The 20,149-nt window shown below is 29.0% G+C and overlaps 1 protein-coding gene and 1 long non-coding RNA gene across 3 annotated transcripts; one reads left to right on the forward strand and one right to left on the reverse strand.

The window, feature by feature from the left end:
- Window positions 1-2,115: 2,115 nt before the first annotated feature.
- LOC114419345 (patatin-like protein 1) lies at window positions 2,116-6,781 on the reverse strand. Its single transcript, XM_028385000.1, has 8 exons — window positions 6,582-6,781; window position 6,364; window positions 5,729-5,913; window positions 5,258-5,423; window positions 4,820-4,966; window positions 3,540-3,815; window positions 3,022-3,191; window positions 2,116-2,487 (listed from the first exon to the last, which is right to left on the reverse strand). Exons 1-8 carry the CDS (start codon window positions 6,764-6,766, stop codon window positions 2,367-2,369), a joined length of 1,251 nt encoding a protein of 416 aa, XP_028240801.1. The 5' UTR covers window positions 6,767-6,781; the 3' UTR covers window positions 2,116-2,366.
- A 6,153-nt stretch (window positions 6,782-12,934) lies between these two features.
- Window positions 12,935-13,824, forward strand: LOC114417698. 2 transcript variants are annotated; one of them, XR_003667886.1, is made up of 3 exons: window positions 12,935-13,065; window positions 13,307-13,408; window positions 13,570-13,824. It is a non-coding gene; the product is annotated as an uncharacterized LOC114417698 (long non-coding RNA). The 2 variants fall into 2 exon arrangements; XR_003667885.1 differs by having other exon boundaries at window positions 12,955-13,408.
- Window positions 13,825-20,149: the final 6,325 nt, after the last annotated feature.

A 20,149-nucleotide genomic window follows, 5' to 3' on the forward strand; every position in this document is an offset into this window, starting at 1 on the left:
TGCTTCCAATTACTAAGTTTCTTGGTGACTTTTTGAATAATGGGCTCCCATGAGGCTTCTTTTAAGGGATTAGCCCCAATAGGGATTCCCGAGTACACAAAAGGAGCACTTATAACTCTACAATTCAACATAAAAGCAAAAAAAAAAACACCCTTTCATTAGACACCCCTATCCTTGCCAACTAGCTTTTAAAAAAGTTTATTTTCAACCCCGAAGCAAGTTCAAAAATCTAAGAATGCATTTCATAGTGATCACATTTTTCAAGGAAGGTTAAGAAAAAATGAAGTATCATTCGCAAATTGTAACAAGTTTACCTCCAATTGATGCATCCCACTTTTACTCATTCAAACAAACCATTTGCCTCTGCTTCTCGTGTTAGTGCCGCTAATCCCTCTGCCTCACAAAGAAAGAGAAATGGTGCTAAAGGATCACCTTGTCTCAACCCTCTTTACATGCCAAACTCATCCGTAGGACTCCCATTCACAAGTATCGAGACTGGTGCCAATTCCACACAACCTTTGATCCACTTTATCGACACCTTACAAAATCCCAACCTGCTAATCATATAATTTGAAAACTCCCAAGACACCGAGTCATATACTTCCTTGAAGTTGATCAACTTTAAAGACTAGGCACTTCTTGTTATTATCTTTCGTCTACTCATCAACCACTGCATTTGCCACCATGACTACATCAAGCATAAATCTTTTTTCAATAAAGGCAATATTGCCTCTCATCAATTATCTCTCCCAAGACTCTTGCCATCCTAGTTGACAAAATTTTTGCCACCGCCTTGTAGATGCACCCCACAAGGTATATAGGTCTTTACTCCCCTAAATTTATATGGTTATTTCTCTTTGGAATAAAGGAGATAAATGTCACCCTTCCCCCTTAGGAAACACTCCATGGGAATGGAACTCTTAGAGTACCTTTGTGAAGTCCTCATGAAGTAAGCTCCAAAATCTTTTAATAAAAATGAAATTGTATCCATACGGTTCTAGACATTTATCTCTATCACAATCCCTCACCACTTACTTAATCTCTTCAATCTCAAAAGGGGCAATAAGGGTAGCATTATTGTTGTCACTAATTTTGTTGAAGTGAACCCCATCAAGCTTTGGCCTACACCTCCTCCCCTTCTTTAAACCTCTCTTGAAAAAAAAAATTTACCTCCTCTTTCACCTTTGCCCGATGATCTTCCCAAACATCTCCCACATACAATCCTCTTAGTGAATTTTTTCTCCTCCTACCATATACCGTTGCATGAAAGAACCTAGAGTTTCCATTTCATTCTCTTATCCATTTGGACCTTGCTTTTTGGTGCATCCAAGACTAAGCTTGGTGGCCACAATCCAAAATTCTTTTAACAACTCCTTTCTATTCAATAGCACTTCCTCACTAACTTCCTCCTCATCTTGAATATCAATCTCATTAATCATTGTAATAAATTCTTTCTTCTTTTGTTGTAGATTCCAAAATCTCCTTTCAGTTAAGCTACTTTCTTGACCCTTATACAAATTTTATTTCATTTAAACTACTTTCTTCTTTCATTTTTAATAGTGCATTCTTGTATCTATCAATTTTGTTGTTCTATATCTTCGTCGTAATCGCTTTGTTTTAGTGATATAATTTTATGGCTAAAATATTTTTGAAATTCCTCTTAAATACTTGAATTTTATATTTATTCTTTAATAACAAATTTCTTTGTTTTTGCTTCTTGATAAAACAAAAAAAAAATATTTTTGCTCCTTGACACTTTTTTAGTTCATGATAAATTAGTAAATTTAATGCTTATTTTCTGATAAAAAAAATTCATCTGTTATTAGTCTTTTGTAAAAGACTAATAAAAAAAATTATCATAGAATAAATATAAAATTTAATAATTTATCAAGGACTAAAAAAGTTTCAAGAACAAAATGTAAAATTATTATTTTAATAGAAACTTAATACAAAGAAAAATTTTAAAATTTTATCAAGAAACAAACATAAAAAAAATTCAGATAATTAGGAATCGAAAATATATTTTAACCTAATTTTGTTTCAAAATTCGTGAGTAAATAATAATGTAAACATTGGAAAAAACTTATTGGAGGAGAGAGATCTTAAAACACAAAAGAAAAGCAACAAACAAGGATACATTGATATTTATTAATTCCAATAGAGCTTGGAATTAGGAGTTACATAGAACTCAAAAGCACTGAACCTTATAACATGATTCATGGTCCACCCAATTAGGAATTACATAGAACCCGAAAAGCATGGAACCTTATTACAACACATATTACATCAAACATGGATAAAACACACAGGATAATATAAGGTCATATACATGACATTTATTCAAATACGTCTAATAACAATATTGCTTAAGTTGCATGCATTCGGCCAGAAGGGACTTTGACAGATTCAATAATTCGGCTTCCTCCTTTTTCCATAGATTTCCTTTTCAGACGCAACTGCCTCTCTGCATATAATTTCTCAGACAACCTTTCAAAAAAGTGAGAAAGAAAAATATTATTTTCACAATTAGCATTCCATATACAATTCAACTAAAAAATATACATATATAATATACGCGTATCCTTAAATAATTTATTTTTCCAACCCGACTTTTAATGATGTCTAACAATTTTGAAAAAAAAAAAGGTTAATCTTACAAAATATCGGTACTTTGAGTATTAAAACACCAATATATTCTTTTATAATTTACTTTATTATATTTTAACCCAAACACTATATGTTCAGCTAGAAATTTAAATTCCTACATCCTCTTATGGAAAGAAAACTGATTTTAATTTTTATATCTCATGAGAAATCATTCTAAATATGAATTTTAAAATAATTATTATAAAAATTAATAAATATATTATACACGGAAAAAAGGAAAAAGTTTGATTGAATAACAATATAAGAAACCATTGAAGTATTCTAAATAAATTCAATAAAAATTCTCACTGAAAATTTCCTGCTACGATTTTGGGGCATGTGAGTATGAGTACTTTCCTAAGAGAGCCTACGCACCTGTCAAGAGCTTCAGCATTTGTTTGGTCTAGTTCAACTGGGACAAAAGTATTCACATTCATCCTCAAAGCTTTTTGGAGCAAAAGGCTTTTTCCTACCTTTTCAAGCTTATCCATGTTTTCCTTGTCAGCATTATCCATTTCTTTCATGGATGGATCCAGGTTATACTCCTGTCATTACATATGTATCATCAAGATCAATTCAATTTCCTCCTATAATCAAGAAAATCCTTTAAATTTTGGAATTAGTGTCATAAGGCACAGCCGTTATGGTCTTATTTGGATAAATTTTCTTAATATATAAGAACTTATAGTATAAGAAAATAAGAACAAAAAAAACTAACCTTCTCTCTTAAGATTAAACATCCGTATGCATAACCCAATTTGTAATATTTCTTTCATTTAGAATTTCCAAAAGTTGATTTTAACTTATATATGAATGAGATAATTTTATCTTAATTATGAGAGAAGTTTATAAGTGCTCATTAAAAAATGTATTCAAACAAAACATATATGTACCTCAATTCGAAGATAGTTATCCGCAGGCAAAACACCTGGAAACACCGTCGCAAGATAGTAATGGATCATGTTTGTACTATATAGAGCCTCATAAAACACGTTACGGCTGCTAGCTAGCCACTTAAGTCCACACAAGTCATCATACAAGTCATCAAGCAAGTCATCAAAGAAGCCAGATAACTTCTCCTCAGCTTTTATTGTTCCTGTTCCTAATGACAGCAACAGGATTTCTTTATGCTCATTGTGTTGTATCACTTCACTCACAGCAACCAGCGCCTAAAATGAAATTTAATTTCATCTCGTGAAACTTTTGGTAGACCATATTTCCATATTCAAGGAAATTAATACTGAATGCAATCTTTCATATTATTAATTACATTAAGACATGTAACTTGAAAGTTACTTTTCATCCCATCATTCATTTTTTTTAAATCTAATAATTATAATTAGTTACTCATTAGAACCAACTAATCTTAACAATCATATGTTTCAAGAAAAATAAATAGTGAGAATTGAGAATAATGAGTTACTTTCGTGGAGTAACTTGATATATTGTAGAAGTTAAAAATTAACATCATAAAAGGAAATACGACTTGAGTGAAAGCTCGTGTTGACAGCCAATCTAATATTCAAATTCTGCATGCGAATAATTAAGTAATTTTATATTATTGTTGAATACTTGTGAGTGAACTTCATTAAGTATATTTGTAATCCTCTAGATGCATGTTTGGGTTTAACTTAATTTTCATTCAAAAAAGAACGAAATTAAAAGTAATGTTTGAGTTTTATTTATAAGATGAAATCCATGTTTTATATATTAATTATTTTTTCAAAAGATACTCCTAATTATGAGTTGTTTTAGTTCAATAAATAATAAACGGAATATATTAATGTCTTATGTTCTTAGATAGTTTAACTTTATCTTGTATAAAGAGTATTTTAGAAATCTTACTTTGATTATTCACTTGCATAGTCAATAAAAATTAAAATAATAAATATATTATTGATGAGAAATATTATAGGAAATAAAATTAATACTATTTGAAAAAAGAATAAAAGTATGTCTTTTTAATATTAGGGATAATTTAGAAAAATCATATAATGTAGGATAAATTTAATTATACTAACTAAACTAAAAAAAAACTTTAATTCCAGTAAATCAGTTAATTAGATCTTATAAAAAAGATCGGAAGAAGTAACATCACTGTTTATTTTAATTTTTTTAAAACATTTTAAGTAATAAGTAATTGTTTCTGTAAATTTAAGTCATTGATATTTACTGGATTATTAGCAGACATAGCACCATCAACCAAATCAAATTGAACGCCATCATTCTGAAATTGGTGCGGCGGTAGATAAGTCGGTGCAGCCGAAGTCCCGATGCATATATCTGAGAGTTTGGCATTTAAGTAAGTTTCTGTCTTGAGCTGCATGATCAAATTAGCACAAGCAGTATTCAATGGTTAGGCTTGAGAAAAAAGGTTATTCATATTATCATATAGCAATATTATACAAGAATTTACTATAAAATATTTTTCTCTCTCTATCTTCTTATAAAATCAATTATTTTCTATTAATTATACTTATACTTAATTTTCTCTCTTCTTCCCCTATCTCTCTTTTCAATAGAAAAAATTATATAAGATAATTGTATGAATAGAATTTCTCGACCAATAATAATGAAACTCAAATTAGGGTTCTATACAAACAATTTCAACCTTATAGTTGGAGAATATAACTGGCTTGATTTTCCTCTCGTCGAAAGTTGGTATTACCACGTTCGTCAATGTTTTATTCAGTCGTGTTTCTTTCAATATCTTACGAGTTATATCATGTAAGACCTCTCCATTGATTTTGGGACATTCGTAAAACTCATACCAAGCTCTGCATGTTGTGCAACACAAGATCAATCAAAACATTTAAAAAATTAAAGGTGAAAGGTAACTCAATAGTTTCAATTAAATATTCCCCAATTATATTTTTAATTTAGATTTTTTTTTTATCCATAAGAATGAAAGATTGTGTGAGGGAGTTTAAGACAATTCACACACTATTACTTAATTTCCTTGACTTAAAGTTAAAATTTAATTATAATGATCTAACATGTATCAAATAAATTTTAAGTAAAGGTTAACTCAGTTTAACAAAGTTGCAAGTGTTCTATTGTTCAAGGTTGATACTTAATATACCTAGTAGGTTCAAATATTTTAGGGCCATATTTCTTGTAGAATTGCACGACATCCGAGGGAGTAAAGAGAGGACTATTGGCATTAGATGAGTTTGGGGCTGCTAACATAGCAGTCATGAGGCCACCAGTACTAGTTCCTGATATCACATCAAAATAATGGGCTAAAGATGTTGTTGGATCCTTAGCCTGCACAATTCAATCAAACTAAAAAGTGTTAGAATTCAGGCACAGTTTCTAACACATTCTAGAAATATTGTTCATAGAAAGTAAATCACTAGGGTACAAGTCACCAAAAAAAAAAAAAAGATGAGTACATTCAAATTATACATGAGTTACTGAATTCATACCATATATTTCTTCTCCCACTTTCTCTCTTTGTATTCACTAAAAATTAAATAAAACTTTTGGTATAAAGATATTTGTCACTTAAAATGATTTCATCAGCCGCAGATGAACCTATGAAGACTCCACGGGGAGGACTCCCATGCATGAAGCATTCAGAAGGTTATTCATTTCCTCTACATACATATGCTGCTTTTGGAGAAATTAATTAATGAAATACCATTCTATATACCCTTTAAAGAAAAAGTATAAGACAATTAGGGTTTTTTTATATTGGTTTTACCTATTAAAAACCCTAATATTCTGATACTCCTTTTAAAGGTATCATCAGACTATTAGTTAACGAAATCATTCACCATAATTAGACTACTACTTACTCCTTCTTTAAAAAGACATTAGACTACTACTTAACGAAATCTTTTACCATAATTAGCGACAATATTATTGAAGGTTTTAAGCTTTAAGACTAGTTGCACCATACACACACATAAATAGATCATGGACCTTAAGACTTAAGAGCCTTGTCTAAGTATTCAAGAACAGTCGCAGGAATAATGCCCCTGATACCACCACCGTCTATGCTGAGAATGGTTGTATGATTTCCATATGACGGAGATGGTAGCGGTAGTGGTGCATTGAATCCAGCCATCAGTTGGCTGGCAAACACCAAAACAAACAAAAAGAAATATTGAGCCATTAATTTATCAGATATTTCAGTAGAAGTTGAAGTGGTGTAAAAGAGAGAATGAAATACACCTTGAGAATTGTTCTCAGATGTGAAGCGTATTTATAGACATTTTTGCGACCATGCAGAATAGTCAAAATTTTACTATAATGTTGCTTTTTGTTTACACTGGGTGAAGTGCGTGCATAAATAGGACGCAAAACGTTTTTATTTTATTTTATATATATATATATATATATATATATATATAGGCAAATACTTTATTCAATAAACAGAGTACAAACAGTAATGTAACCTAAGTGTATAGTTCTTACTTGATACAATTAAAAAGATAAATATAGACAAGCTACAGGGTTAAAATGCCAATCTGGAAAGGAAAAAAAAAAACATTGAGCATTGTTCGTCTTTGCCTTGAACTATGCATGCTTACTATTTGGCCTTTTTCAAGTCTAATACAACGATGACGTCAATTTAGAGAAACCCATTGAAACAAAATATCACTTCATTCTATCCAAATAGACCAAATCGCAATGTGTCACAAAAAGATGACAAACAAGACGTAGATATCATTTGATAAAACTCCAGAAAACCCAAAGCCATGTGTTTTATAGTTACACAGATAATTTATTTAAAATTATAATTAATTTTTTCCCTGTAGGAATCAAACTTAGGAAACAAAAATTTTGCAAATATAATTTGATAGTTTATAGAAAATGTATCAAGCTAGAACTTAGTTATTTTCTTTTTAAAATAAGAAAACTATAAGTATAAACCATTTAATTATACATGCATGGCTAAGGTTAAATATTATTTTGTAATAACTGAACATTTGAAATAAGGCATGTACATTTATATTTCAATATTGATGATTTAAATATGATTTAATGATATATATATATATATATATATATATATATATATATATATATATATATATATCATTAAATCATATTTAAATCATCAATATTGAAATATAAATGTACATGCCTTATTTCAAATGTTCAGTTATTACAAAATAATATTTAACCTTAGCCATGCATGTATAATTAAATGGTTTATACTTATAGTTTTCTTATTTTAAAAAGAAAATAACTAAGTTCTAGCTTGATACATTTTCTATAAACTATCAAATTATATTTGCAAAATTTTTGTTTCCTAAGTTTGATTCCTACAGGGAAAAAATTAATTATAATTTTAAATAAATTATCTGTGTAACTATAAAACACATGGCTTTGGGTTTTCTGGAGTTTTATCAAATGATATCTACGTCTTGTTTGTCATCTTTTTGTGACACATTGCGATTTGGTCTATTTGGATAGAATGAAGTGATATTTTGTTTCAATGGGTTTCTCTAAATTGACGTCATCGTTGTATTAGACTTGAAAAAGGCCAAATAGTAAGCATGCATAGTTCAAGGCAAAGACGAACAATGCTCAATGTTTTTTTTTTTCCTTTCCAGATTGGCATTTTAACCCTGTAGCTTGTCTATATTTATCTTTTTAATTGTATCAAGTAAGAACTATACACTTAGGTTACATTACTGTTTGTACTCTGTTTATTGAATAAAGTATTTGCCTATATATATATATATATATATATATATATATATATATATAAAATAAAATAAAAACGTTTTGCGTCCTATTTATGCACGCACTTCACCCAGTGTAAACAAAAAGCAACATTATAGTAAAATTTTGACTATTCTGCATGGTCGCAAAAATGTCTATAAATACGCTTCACATCTGAGAACAATTCTCAAGGTGTATTTCATTCTCTCTTTTACACCACTTCAACTTCTACTGAAATATCTGATAAATTAATGGCTCAATATTTCTTTTTGTTTGTTTTGGTGTTTGCCAGCCAACTGATGGCTGGATTCAATGCACCACTACCGCTACCATCTCCGTCATATGGAAATCATACAACCATTCTCAGCATAGACGGTGGTGGTATCAGGGGCATTATTCCTGCGACTGTTCTTGAATACTTAGACAAGGCTCTTAAGTCTTAAGGTCCATGATCTATTTATGTGTGTGTATGGTGCAACTAGTCTTAAAGCTTAAAACCTTCAATAATATTGTCGCTAATTATGGTAAAAGATTTCGTTAAGTAGTAGTCTAATGTCTTTTTAAAGAAGGAGTAAGTAGTAGTCTAATTATGGTGAATGATTTCGTTAACTAATAGTCTGATGATACCTTTAAAAGGAGTATCAGAATATTAGGGTTTTTAATAGGTAAAACCAATATAAAAAAACCCTAATTGTCTTATACTTTTTCTTTAAAGGGTATATAGAATGGTATTTCATTAATTAATTTCTCCAAAAGCAGCATATGTATGTAGAGGAAATGAATAACCTTCTGAATGCTTCATGCATGGGAGTCCTCCCCGTGGAGTCTTCATAGGTTCATCTGCGGCTGATGAAATCATTTTAAGTGACAAATATCTTTATACCAAAAGTTTTATTTAATTTTTAGTGAATACAAAGAGAGAAAGTGGGAGAAGAAATATATGGTATGAATTCAGTAACTCATGTATAATTTGAATGTACTCATCTTTTTTTTTTTTTTGGTGACTTGTACCCTAGTGATTTACTTTCTATGAACAATATTTCTAGAATGTGTTAGAAACTGTGCCTGAATTCTAACACTTTTTAGTTTGCTTAATTACTGTTCAAATTAAAAAAAAAAGAGTTATTACTTAACAGGCACCTTATAAAAAGGGAATGTATGAAAGTGAAAAGTTTTGGTTATTGTAAACAATGAAAACTATAAATTTTGACAGCATAATCATACATGAAGATCAAAATTAAAATTTATTTAATGGTTACATAACCTCCTAAAAAATTCTATATTAATCTTTTAATGTTTTTATATAAAAAAATGATAAAAGAGGAACAACCATTAGAGGTTGGATCTAGCTAGCAAAATGGGTAAGTCTTTCCCAATGTAACAAAAGTTTGGATCCACATTCGAAGATGTATCTAACTTTAGTGTCTGACCGTTTCTTAAATAGGATTGTTTTTCCAAGAGGATACATGTGGGAATAATAATAATAATAATAATAATAATAATAATAATAATAATAATAATAATAATAATAATAATAAACTACAAGTATTTGTACACTTGGCATCCACCTGAACATGTGATTAATTATACATTAAAATATAGTTTTTTTTCATTATGAGTGATTAAGAGTGAATGAACTTCATTGTAAATAATCAATATGTGGTTAATAGTGTAATGACGTTATTGAAATACTTAATGGCAGTCAACTTTATGTTACAAGTGAATAATAGTATTATAAGGTTGTTTACCACAAAAGTGGTTTAATCATGTGTGTTTAACTTTGTCTCATAGTGTTTAATAACATATGAACATAATTGTATATAATTATTTCATATATAGTTAATAATATTATTAGGGTACTAAAATGTACTTATAATATTGATTAATATTAATTCACAATTGGTTAATATATAATGTCATAAGGTTATTGAAATATTTAATTGTCATTAATTTGTGTCTTACAAATTATTAATATTAATCACATTATAGTTATATATAACTACATCCATTAACTCTTAACCACTTTGGATTAAAAAAAAACTCCTAACCACTTATGAAATATATATAATTAATTATATTTAGATTTTTTTACAAACAATTAATTATATTTAGATATGTATGTATGTAATTAACTATTAATCCGAGTGGACACTAAATGAACATTTTCCAAATATACAATAAAACATTTTCAAATGTAACATCGTCATTAATCAAATAATAATGATCCAACTACCACAGACCATACTTCTCCCACACAAAATGATAATACATGTGTGAGTCATCCTAATTAATAATTGTAATTGTTGACCACATATAATTATTGATCAAGACATCATCGGCCTGATTGACGTACGTGTGTTCACCATTTAAAGGCCGGCGGCACAATATAGACATATAGTAAGAAATGCAAGACCCAATGTGATTTAGTGATATATATTATGACTAAATGATGAATTTAGTTTTCGAATTTGTGTTTTGTGTGATTTTAGTTCTTGAAAGTAAGTACTTAAAAGTTTTTTAAGGTTTTTATTTTAATCCCTTGTAATGCTATTAGTTAATTAAAATAATTATTTTAAAAATTATAAATTGATATTAATTTGAAAATGATATTAATTTTATTATTTTATATTTTTAATTTTGTTTAATATTGATAATAAAAATACATCTAATATTTTTAAAATTTGAAAATGTGTAGAATGTAATTTAATTTATAAAAATATAAGTATTTTAGATTTTTTTTCTGATGACATTATATATTTTATAAAAAAATTGTAATATTTTTTTTATGAAAACATTGCAAATTATTTTTTTTTCTCCACTAAAAGGAAAAGTCTGAATCCAACAATGGGTGTGTTTATATGTGTGCATACATATATGTGTACCGGTGAAGTGGACACAAGAAAGATTAAATATAATAAAATAAAATGAATGTACAAGATTCATTCAGTTTTGCTAAAAACTGTATATAGGATCAAAATCTGCCAACAGGGTTGTTGTATCCATGCATGTGGAGAGCATGTGAATGAGGATTGGGATCAGTTAGGTTTTTAACGGCATAGAAATCTAGAGAGAAGAGAGAGAATTATTTGTGGTTGTGAGAGAGTCATGTAAGACCTCATTTTTTAAAATTAAATTAATTTTTTTAAAAATAAATAGAGTTTAATCACTACAAAAAAAATGACCTATATCTATAGATAAAAACTGTCACTATAAATAAAAAATTCATAGATAAATGTATGATAGACTTTGTCTTACAGACGTTTCTTCTGTCAACTTTGAGGAGCGTATAATGACGGCTAATTGTCTGTCACTATAGATTTTACCTACTATATATAGTGTGTAGGTAAAAGTCATTAACTTCTACTTACATCTCCTAACTGTAGGTAAAAGTCTTTAATATGTACATATTATCTTCAACTGTAGGTAAAAATCATATAATAATAATAATAAATCATATAATAATTATAATTTCTTACCTTTCATTTTAGCCTTGTTGTGCACAAAGAATAAATTTTGACTAATGAACCAAAAAATAAAATCTGGGAAGATGGGAGTGAATGTTGTCACAAATTTGGCACAGAGCCTCTGCTTATATATTCAGATATGACTCTTATATAATTGATTACATTGAGGATCTAACAGTAACAAATTTGTATAAGAGTACCAATAGCAATGCTATTAATTTATGTTAAAATGAATAAATATTTCAAAAATCCCTTTGAAGCACTAGCTGGTTGTCTAAACTCGTTTCTTATTTTGAGACATCTTTCTTAATTCTTTCGACAAAATCCATCATGGTCTTCAAGCTCTTATCATCTAAAAACGAAAAGAGAAAACTATTCATATCAATAACTCAAACACAAAACCATTCTTTTTCATAGCAAATGAATAAAATATGAAATAAGAACCTATCTGAGCACCTGCATATGAATACAAATAGATAACAAAGATAAATATATAGTAACTTAGTAGCGTACCTAATCTTGGTATTGTGTGTCCTTTGGGGTGGTGAATCACCACGGGTTCAACACATGATTCTAGTAGTTTAGCCCCATACTTGTTCAAAAAATCTGTCTCTCCTACAGCAAGCATTGAAATATTTTAGTTTCCTATTGTTTGGCCAAACACTATAATTATTGATAATGAGAACTCATTTTAGCAAAAGTTCTTACAAGAGTCATATAGTAGTTTCCTACTACTAATCAATAATCAACCACCAATTTTTCCGGGTTCTTGAGTTAAAACTATTAATGTTTTTTTCAACCAAAAAACAGCCCAAAGTAACAAAGTCAAAAAAATCTAGAAAGCAGCATAAATTACTTGGACACACAACTTCAATCGATCATGTTTAAATTGTGAATCGTTGATGGAGTATACGTGGGCTTCTAAATCTCTACTAATCCCAACAGGGAAAATTGTGTTATTAATTGAATGAAATTGAAATGTATGACCAGTCAAGAATGGGGGCTAGCTAGAGTATGCTTTCTCAAAAAATACCAATGACAAAAAAATAGGATAAAATAAAAGGTGGCAACGGAGGTACCTAGAAAGTGGAGAGAGGGACAACTAATGGAAGAAGCATACTCTAGCTAGCCCCCATTCTTGATTGGTCATACATTTCAATTTCATTCAATTAATAACACAATTTTCCCTGTTGGGATTAGTAGAGATTTAGAAGCCCACGTATACTCCATCAACGATTCACAATTTAAACATGATCGATTGAAGTTGTGTGTCCAAGTAATTTGTGCTGCTTTCTAGATTTTTTTGACTTTGTTACTTTGGGCTGTTTTTTGGTTGAAAAAAACATTAATAGTTTTAACTCAAAAACCCGGAAAAATTGGTGGTTGATTATTGATTAGTAGTAGGAAACTACTATATGACTCTTGTAAGAACTTTTGCTAAAATGAGTTCTCATTATCAATAATTATAGTGTTTGGCCAAACAATAGGAAACTAAAATATTTCAATGCTTGCTGCAGGAGAGACAGATTTTTTGAACAAGTATGGGGCTGAACTACTAGAATCCTGTGTTGAACCCGTGGTGATTCACGACTCCAAAGGACACACAATACCAAGATTAGGTACGCTACTAAGTTACTATATATTTATCTTTGTTATCTATTTGTATTCATATGCAGGTGCTCAGATAGGTTCTTGTTTCATATTTTATTCATTTGCTATGAAAAAGAATGATTTTGTGTTTGAGTTATTGATATGAATAGTTTTCTCTTTTCCTTTTCAGATGATAAGAGCTTGAAGACCATGATGGATTTCATCGAAAGAATTAAGAAAGATGTCTCAAAATAAGAAACGAGGTTAGACAACCAGCCAGTGCTTCAAAGGGATTTTTGAAATATTTATTCATTTTAACATAAATTAATAGCATTGCTATTTGTACTCTTATACAAATTTGTTACTATTAGATCCTCAACGCAATCAATTATATAAGAGTCATATTTGAATATATAAGCAGAGGCTCTGTGCCAAATTTGTGACAGCATTCACTCCCATCTTCCCAGATTTTATTTTTTATTTTTTGGTTCATTAGTCAAAATTTATTCTTTGTGCACAACAAGGCTAAAATGAAAGGTAAGAAATTATAATTATTATATGATTATTATTATTATTATTATATGATTTATTATTATTATTATATGATTTCTACCTACAGTTAGGAGATGCAACTAAAAGTTAATGACTTTTACCTACACACTATACATAGTAGGTAAAATCTATAGTGACAGACAATTAGCCGTCATTATACGCCCCTCAAAGTTGACAGAAGAAATGTCTGTAGGACAAAGTCTATCATACATTTACCTATGGATTTTTTATTTATAGTGACAGTTTTTGTTTGTAGGTATAAGTCATTTTTCTTGTAGTGACATTACATATAGAATTGAGTCTTAGTGTATTTGTTGCATAACACTTATGTAATGATCATTGTGACTTGCTATATGATGGTGGGTAATGAATTGTGTGAGTGTGAGATGTTGTGTTATACTTGAAATTTGTTGTTCTGAACACATGATTAATGTAAAGGTGTGAAATGTAATTTTGTGATTAAATTATTGGGACACATGATGTTACACAATGAGTGGTAAAATGATACGAATTGTGTTAAGTTGAGTTTGTTATACTTATAGCATATATATGTGTCTTCTTTTATCTCTGTCTATTTAGGAATGTAATAATTCACTCTCAGTATGTTATTTGTGTTTGGATCTTGTGATGATCTTCCTTGTGTTCATGAGAGCAGATGACTAGGTGGATTACTTTAAGGAACCTTGTACTAGAGGACGCTGAACCACAACACTTTGATATGATGCGACACTGAGACATGAGTTTCTATGTTATTTGCATAATATTTTGGATGATCCTGTTTTGAGCCAGAAATATTTTCATATCCTTATTTAATAAGTTTTAATTTTGTGACTGAAACAAATATGATCCTTTTACCCACATAAATTTATTTACGTCGTTTGAATAAAATTAATTTAAATAAATTATATATTTTTATATATATGTCAGATAAAGAGTTTCACATGTCTACTATATCAATATCTGAAGTGTGGGTGTGTGAAATGTGTTTGTCATATATTGTGGAAAATGGTAAAAAATGTAACTGGAAGAAATTAAAGTTAATGAATCTGACGTGTTATTGCATTTACATTGGAACAATATGAGGCGGATTGATTATTCTATGTGCATTTATCGCATTCGTACAAAATAGTACGGTTGATACCAATAATACGAGGTGAATTGTTTGTTTTTTTTTTTTAAGCTGTTTGTGCTCCGTATGTGAATTAGGTATTGAGGTGCTTTTGCATGAGCGAAAAGTTGGTGCGTACGTGTTGTGATAGATCCTTTTTTTAATTATCCTCAAAAGTGAGTGCAGCTCAGAGTTAGAGTAAATTGTGGGGGAGAAAAAGTCTGTTGCATGTAAATATTTGTGCAGGTGCCCCTTTTATCTAGGATAATGATTAACAGTATCCGATAATAATATCATTAATTTGCAATTATTTAAATCAACATTTTAAATTAAATCATAACTTTAAACTAACAAAATTAATGTAAATTTGAAATTGATTTCTAAATTATTTGGATTAAAAAATAACAAATAGTTTTTTAATGTTATTTTTGCTTTTCTTTTAATTTTTCTCATTTTTTCTATTTTTTTTGTCCAGACAAATTTATATAGATATATAGTTATACAATTTACATATAATTGCAAGACCTAAATTTACAGTTCTCATTTTTCACAACAATAATAAAAAGCTATTACTTGATATATTTAAGGTGTGTATAAGTGAAAACTCTTGATTATCATGAGAAATAAAATAATAAATTAATTTTTTACAATTAATTTTTATTTGAATGGTTAATATTAAAAGATAAATGTAGATATTTTTTTTAAATAGTCACAGCCAATAATTAGTTTTTAATTTTAATCATTTATCAATGATTATATATGATCATGATTTACAATTTTTTTTTTATCATTTCTCACAACTATAAAAGAATATTTACTAGATACACATATGTAAATCATGTAAAAACTCTTAATGATTATTGAAAATAAGAACAATAAATATATAACTAAATAATCAATTTAGTCCTTGAACTTTTATCTCATTTTCATTTTAATCCTTAAACTAAGAAAAATTCGAATAAATCTTTGAATTTGTGTAGTGTTTAATTTAAGTTCGTAGAGTTAACCCTTTTTTTATGATTTCGATCCCAAAACTTATGTTATTATTATCAATTAAGTCTTTACATTACAAGGGATTAAAATGAAAATCCTAAAACTTTTTAAGAAATTATTTAAATTTTCTTTAGTTTCAAGAACTAAAATACACAAAACACAAATTCAAAAACTAAATTCACCATTTAGTCATAATATATATCACTAAATCACATTGGGTTTTGCACTTCTTACTATATATCTATATTGTTATCTATATTGTGCTTCTGCCCGGCCTTTAAATGGTGAACACACGTACGTCAATCGATCAGGCAAACAACTAAAAGGGGTATTTTTTTTTCAAATTTATTAAATGGGATAAAATTTAAATTAATATTCTGAAAGTCATAAGTTGAGTTGTAGAGTAACTTACAACTTTTGAATTAAAAGTTATAAATTATTTAATTTTTTTATTTAATTTTTTTTTTCAATTGAAGTCGTACAGAATTTTATGATTCCGATATTTATTTCTTTTAAACATGACTTTAAAGTTTTAAGATTTTTTATTTTATTTTTTTCCCACCACTTTAAAGTGCTAATAATTTTTTTTTCATTCAAGTTGTAAATTATTTTATGATTTCAATTTTTTTTTCCACCCAAGTAATTTTTTAATTGTAAATGATTTTTATTTTAATTATTTAATGAATTAATGTATGTTTTCTTTTTTAAAGTTTTATTTAATATTTTCTATATTTATTGTATATTGTTTTATTTAGTTTATTTTTATATTTAAATTTTTCTATATTTTTTTACTGTTGAGACTTATTATTTGTTTTGTAAATTAAAAAATATTAAATAAAAATATTAAGTGAAAATTTAAACTTATCAAAATAGAGAGAGTGACATTATAAATGACTCCTATGACCTTTATGAATGCATGATATTTGAATCAAAATAATAATCTTTAATATTAGGAAAAAAGATATTAAATAAATCATATATAAAAAATATTAAATAACACAATATAAAAAATAAAAAATATTAAATATTAAATAAAATTTAAAAAATAAAGCATACATTAATTCATTAAATAATTGACATAAAAAATTATTTTTGATTTTTAAAAATACCTTACGTGCAAAAAAAAATTTTAAGTTGAAAATAATTTATGATTTCAATGAAAAAAATTCATTACTACTTTAAAGTCATGTGAAAAAAAGAATAAAAAAATTAAAGTTGTAAATTTTTTTACAACTTCAATGAAAAAAATAAAATCATAAAATAGTTTGCGACTTTTAACTTGAAAGTGTAGGTTATATACTTTTTTGAAATATTAATTTAAATTTTATATATATATATATATATATATATATATATATATATATATATATATATCGTTTTTACTCTACCTTCTCTTTTGACTTCTCATATATCTTGGCAATCCATCTCATTAACAAATTCACACCTACCCATCTACCTCATTAATACACCTACCCAACCTACATACATAAACACACACGTTTTTCACTCTACCCTTTCTCTATGCTATCTACTTTTTTAAATATCAACACACGTACTTTTCTCTATTTATATGTATAATTTATCGCAATTATCTATTTTTTTCCTTTATTTTTGCTCTTTTTCCCGTTGTTATAAAAACTAGATTGACCGATCGATTAAACTAAATAAATGGCTTGGTGACTATTCTGAAATAACCACATCACCGTAGTCATATGATTTGCTCCCCACCCTAGCAAATCGTGAATTGGTACTTGCATACCAATTCAGGCACTTTTGCAAATTGGTTCTTTCCAATTCCCCATGAATTTGCACGAGCAATGATGGGTGTAGTCTTGAGACGTAGAAACAACACGACTTTATCAGAGACATATAGAGTGTGGTAGAGGCACCATTGGACATCTTGTTGAGAGAGAGAGAGAGAGAGAGAGAGAGAGACGATATGAGGTTGTCTAGGTAGAAATGAAAAATGTCATGGAAGATGGAATCAAATTAAAGATGAAAAGAGAAAGAAAGCAAAGTGTTGGTTTGAAAGGATAGGGTTTGGTAGATGAAAGGAAGAAAAGGGAGAGTATTTTTCAAAGAAGGAGAAGTTGGCATACAAACGAGAAGGTTAAAATAAAAAAGATGGCAAAATGTTTGTATTAGTTATTAAATGTATAAATTAGACAATTTCATCTATTGATCACCTTTTTGTGCAATCTTTCTAGTAATTGTATTAGATATTAAAAATGTATATATTAGACCATTTTTATATACCAAACCTTCTTTATGCTAGTATATATATTAAGTAACATGATATACACTAAAAATACCAATTTGAAAAGAATTTGGATTCCTTTGTTCAGTATATATGAAAACTTTTTATATTTCCCCATGAGAAACTATAATTGTAATGCACTTATCATTATTATTAACAAACTTGATATTGTCAATGCCACATCTCAACCTTACTATGGCAACTAGATGTTGCCCTAACTCTTTTTAGCTATAATTGCTTATGTTTGTGGGTGCAGTTTTGGCTTGAGTGTTTATCTTGTTTTCATGATGTTTTCATGGATGATATATTGATATGGCTAGAAAAAATACTGATATTCCCATTATCCAAATAAGTTTAGTGATAGAAACGGATGAATTTATAAGAAATTAAGTATCAAATATTTCTTATTGGTTAGTTTGATAAATTTGAGGTAAGTATAAATCAGCTTGTTAAATGCCTAAAAGTTGCTTCAAAATTATACTTGTTCAATAGAGACGGTGGAAATAGAATTCTAACACGGTGGAGCAAGCCCAGCTCTATTCACAACGAACAAATAAGTGAGAGAGAGAGAGAGAGAATCTTACAATCTATGGTGATTTGGGTATGATTTTAATCCATAATGAGGTTAAAGTTAGTTGAATTCCTCAAGTGGAGGGATTTTTACAGAGGTGTCCTAGTAGGAAAAAGATGGCAGGTGCTCATAACCTATTAATTATCAAGATGGTGCATCTCAGAGGACTCGAGTTAGAGATACATCTGTAATAGTAGTCCCTCCAGATAGTTGATATTTGTGAGAGTGATGTCAGTTTGATTATCCCAGATAGTTGGCTCAATTTTATCTTGGTGCTCTAATTCAGGCAACATTTTTTATGTTGGTCCTTGGTTTGATGGTAGTTGCTTTTGTTTTAGGCTTGTTGATGGGCCCTTTGGCCCAATTTTTCTAAACAATTAGCGCCACTTGTCTGTTGGTGTGTGTATCGTATTTTATGGAATTCAAATCGATTTTCTCAACGTGTTCATTCTCTAGTGGTGCTTTCAGAGGGGGTTGTGGCGTTGTTACTAGTGGCGATCATTCAGTCACTAGTGACCATGGTCACAATCATGGTTGATCGGTTCCTTAGGGAACCTGGTGGCATTTCTACAGGGTTCCAATACTGTGGGGGTTAACGGTCTTCGCTGGATTGATTCATCTTCCTAATGAAAGTTAGGGTCCTTGCCCCCAATTTCTAAGAAGAGGGCCCCAATGTCAAGGATTCTCCACCTCCCCATGAGTAAGGAATTCCAAAGGATATGTACATAGCTACCTGAGACTAGCTAATACATGATGTTGGATTGGAGCCCACTCATAAAAAAATTCTAGAGTTTGCTTGTGGTGCCCTTGAGTTTCTCCACCTTTGCGCACATCTCGTTCTTCCTTGAGTGGCTGCCTTTTGCTTTGTGGCGAATGTAGTTATGTGAAGGCGTCAGAGTTCGACATCCATCACCATCAGTCTCAACTTCATGGTTTTGGCATTATAACATCCCAATTTTCCATGCGTGTGTGGTAGATAATGTTATTACTTTGTTGTGTGATTGGGTAGTGTTTTTAGACTATTTAAATGGTAGAAAAGGAGATATTACCATAGGATACCTTAGCATGGTTATGCTCTTAAGATTTTAAGCTAAAATCTAGAAAGAATAAGGATAGTTTAGAGAAAAATATTTGGTCAAACAATGGTCAACTCATTAACGGCCTAGATGTAAATAATTGGATTTTGGTTTAGAAATAGAAATTAGAATCTTGAAAGAAGAAATTAGTAATTAATGTAAGGTTAGAAATTAAGTGGGAAAAAATAAGGCTGATTAATGGTAATCTAGATA

This window comes from Glycine soja, chromosome 7, assembly GCF_004193775.1.
Source record: "Glycine soja cultivar W05 chromosome 7, ASM419377v2, whole genome shotgun sequence".
Classification (NCBI taxonomy): Eukaryota; Viridiplantae; Streptophyta; class Magnoliopsida; order Fabales; family Fabaceae; genus Glycine; species Glycine soja.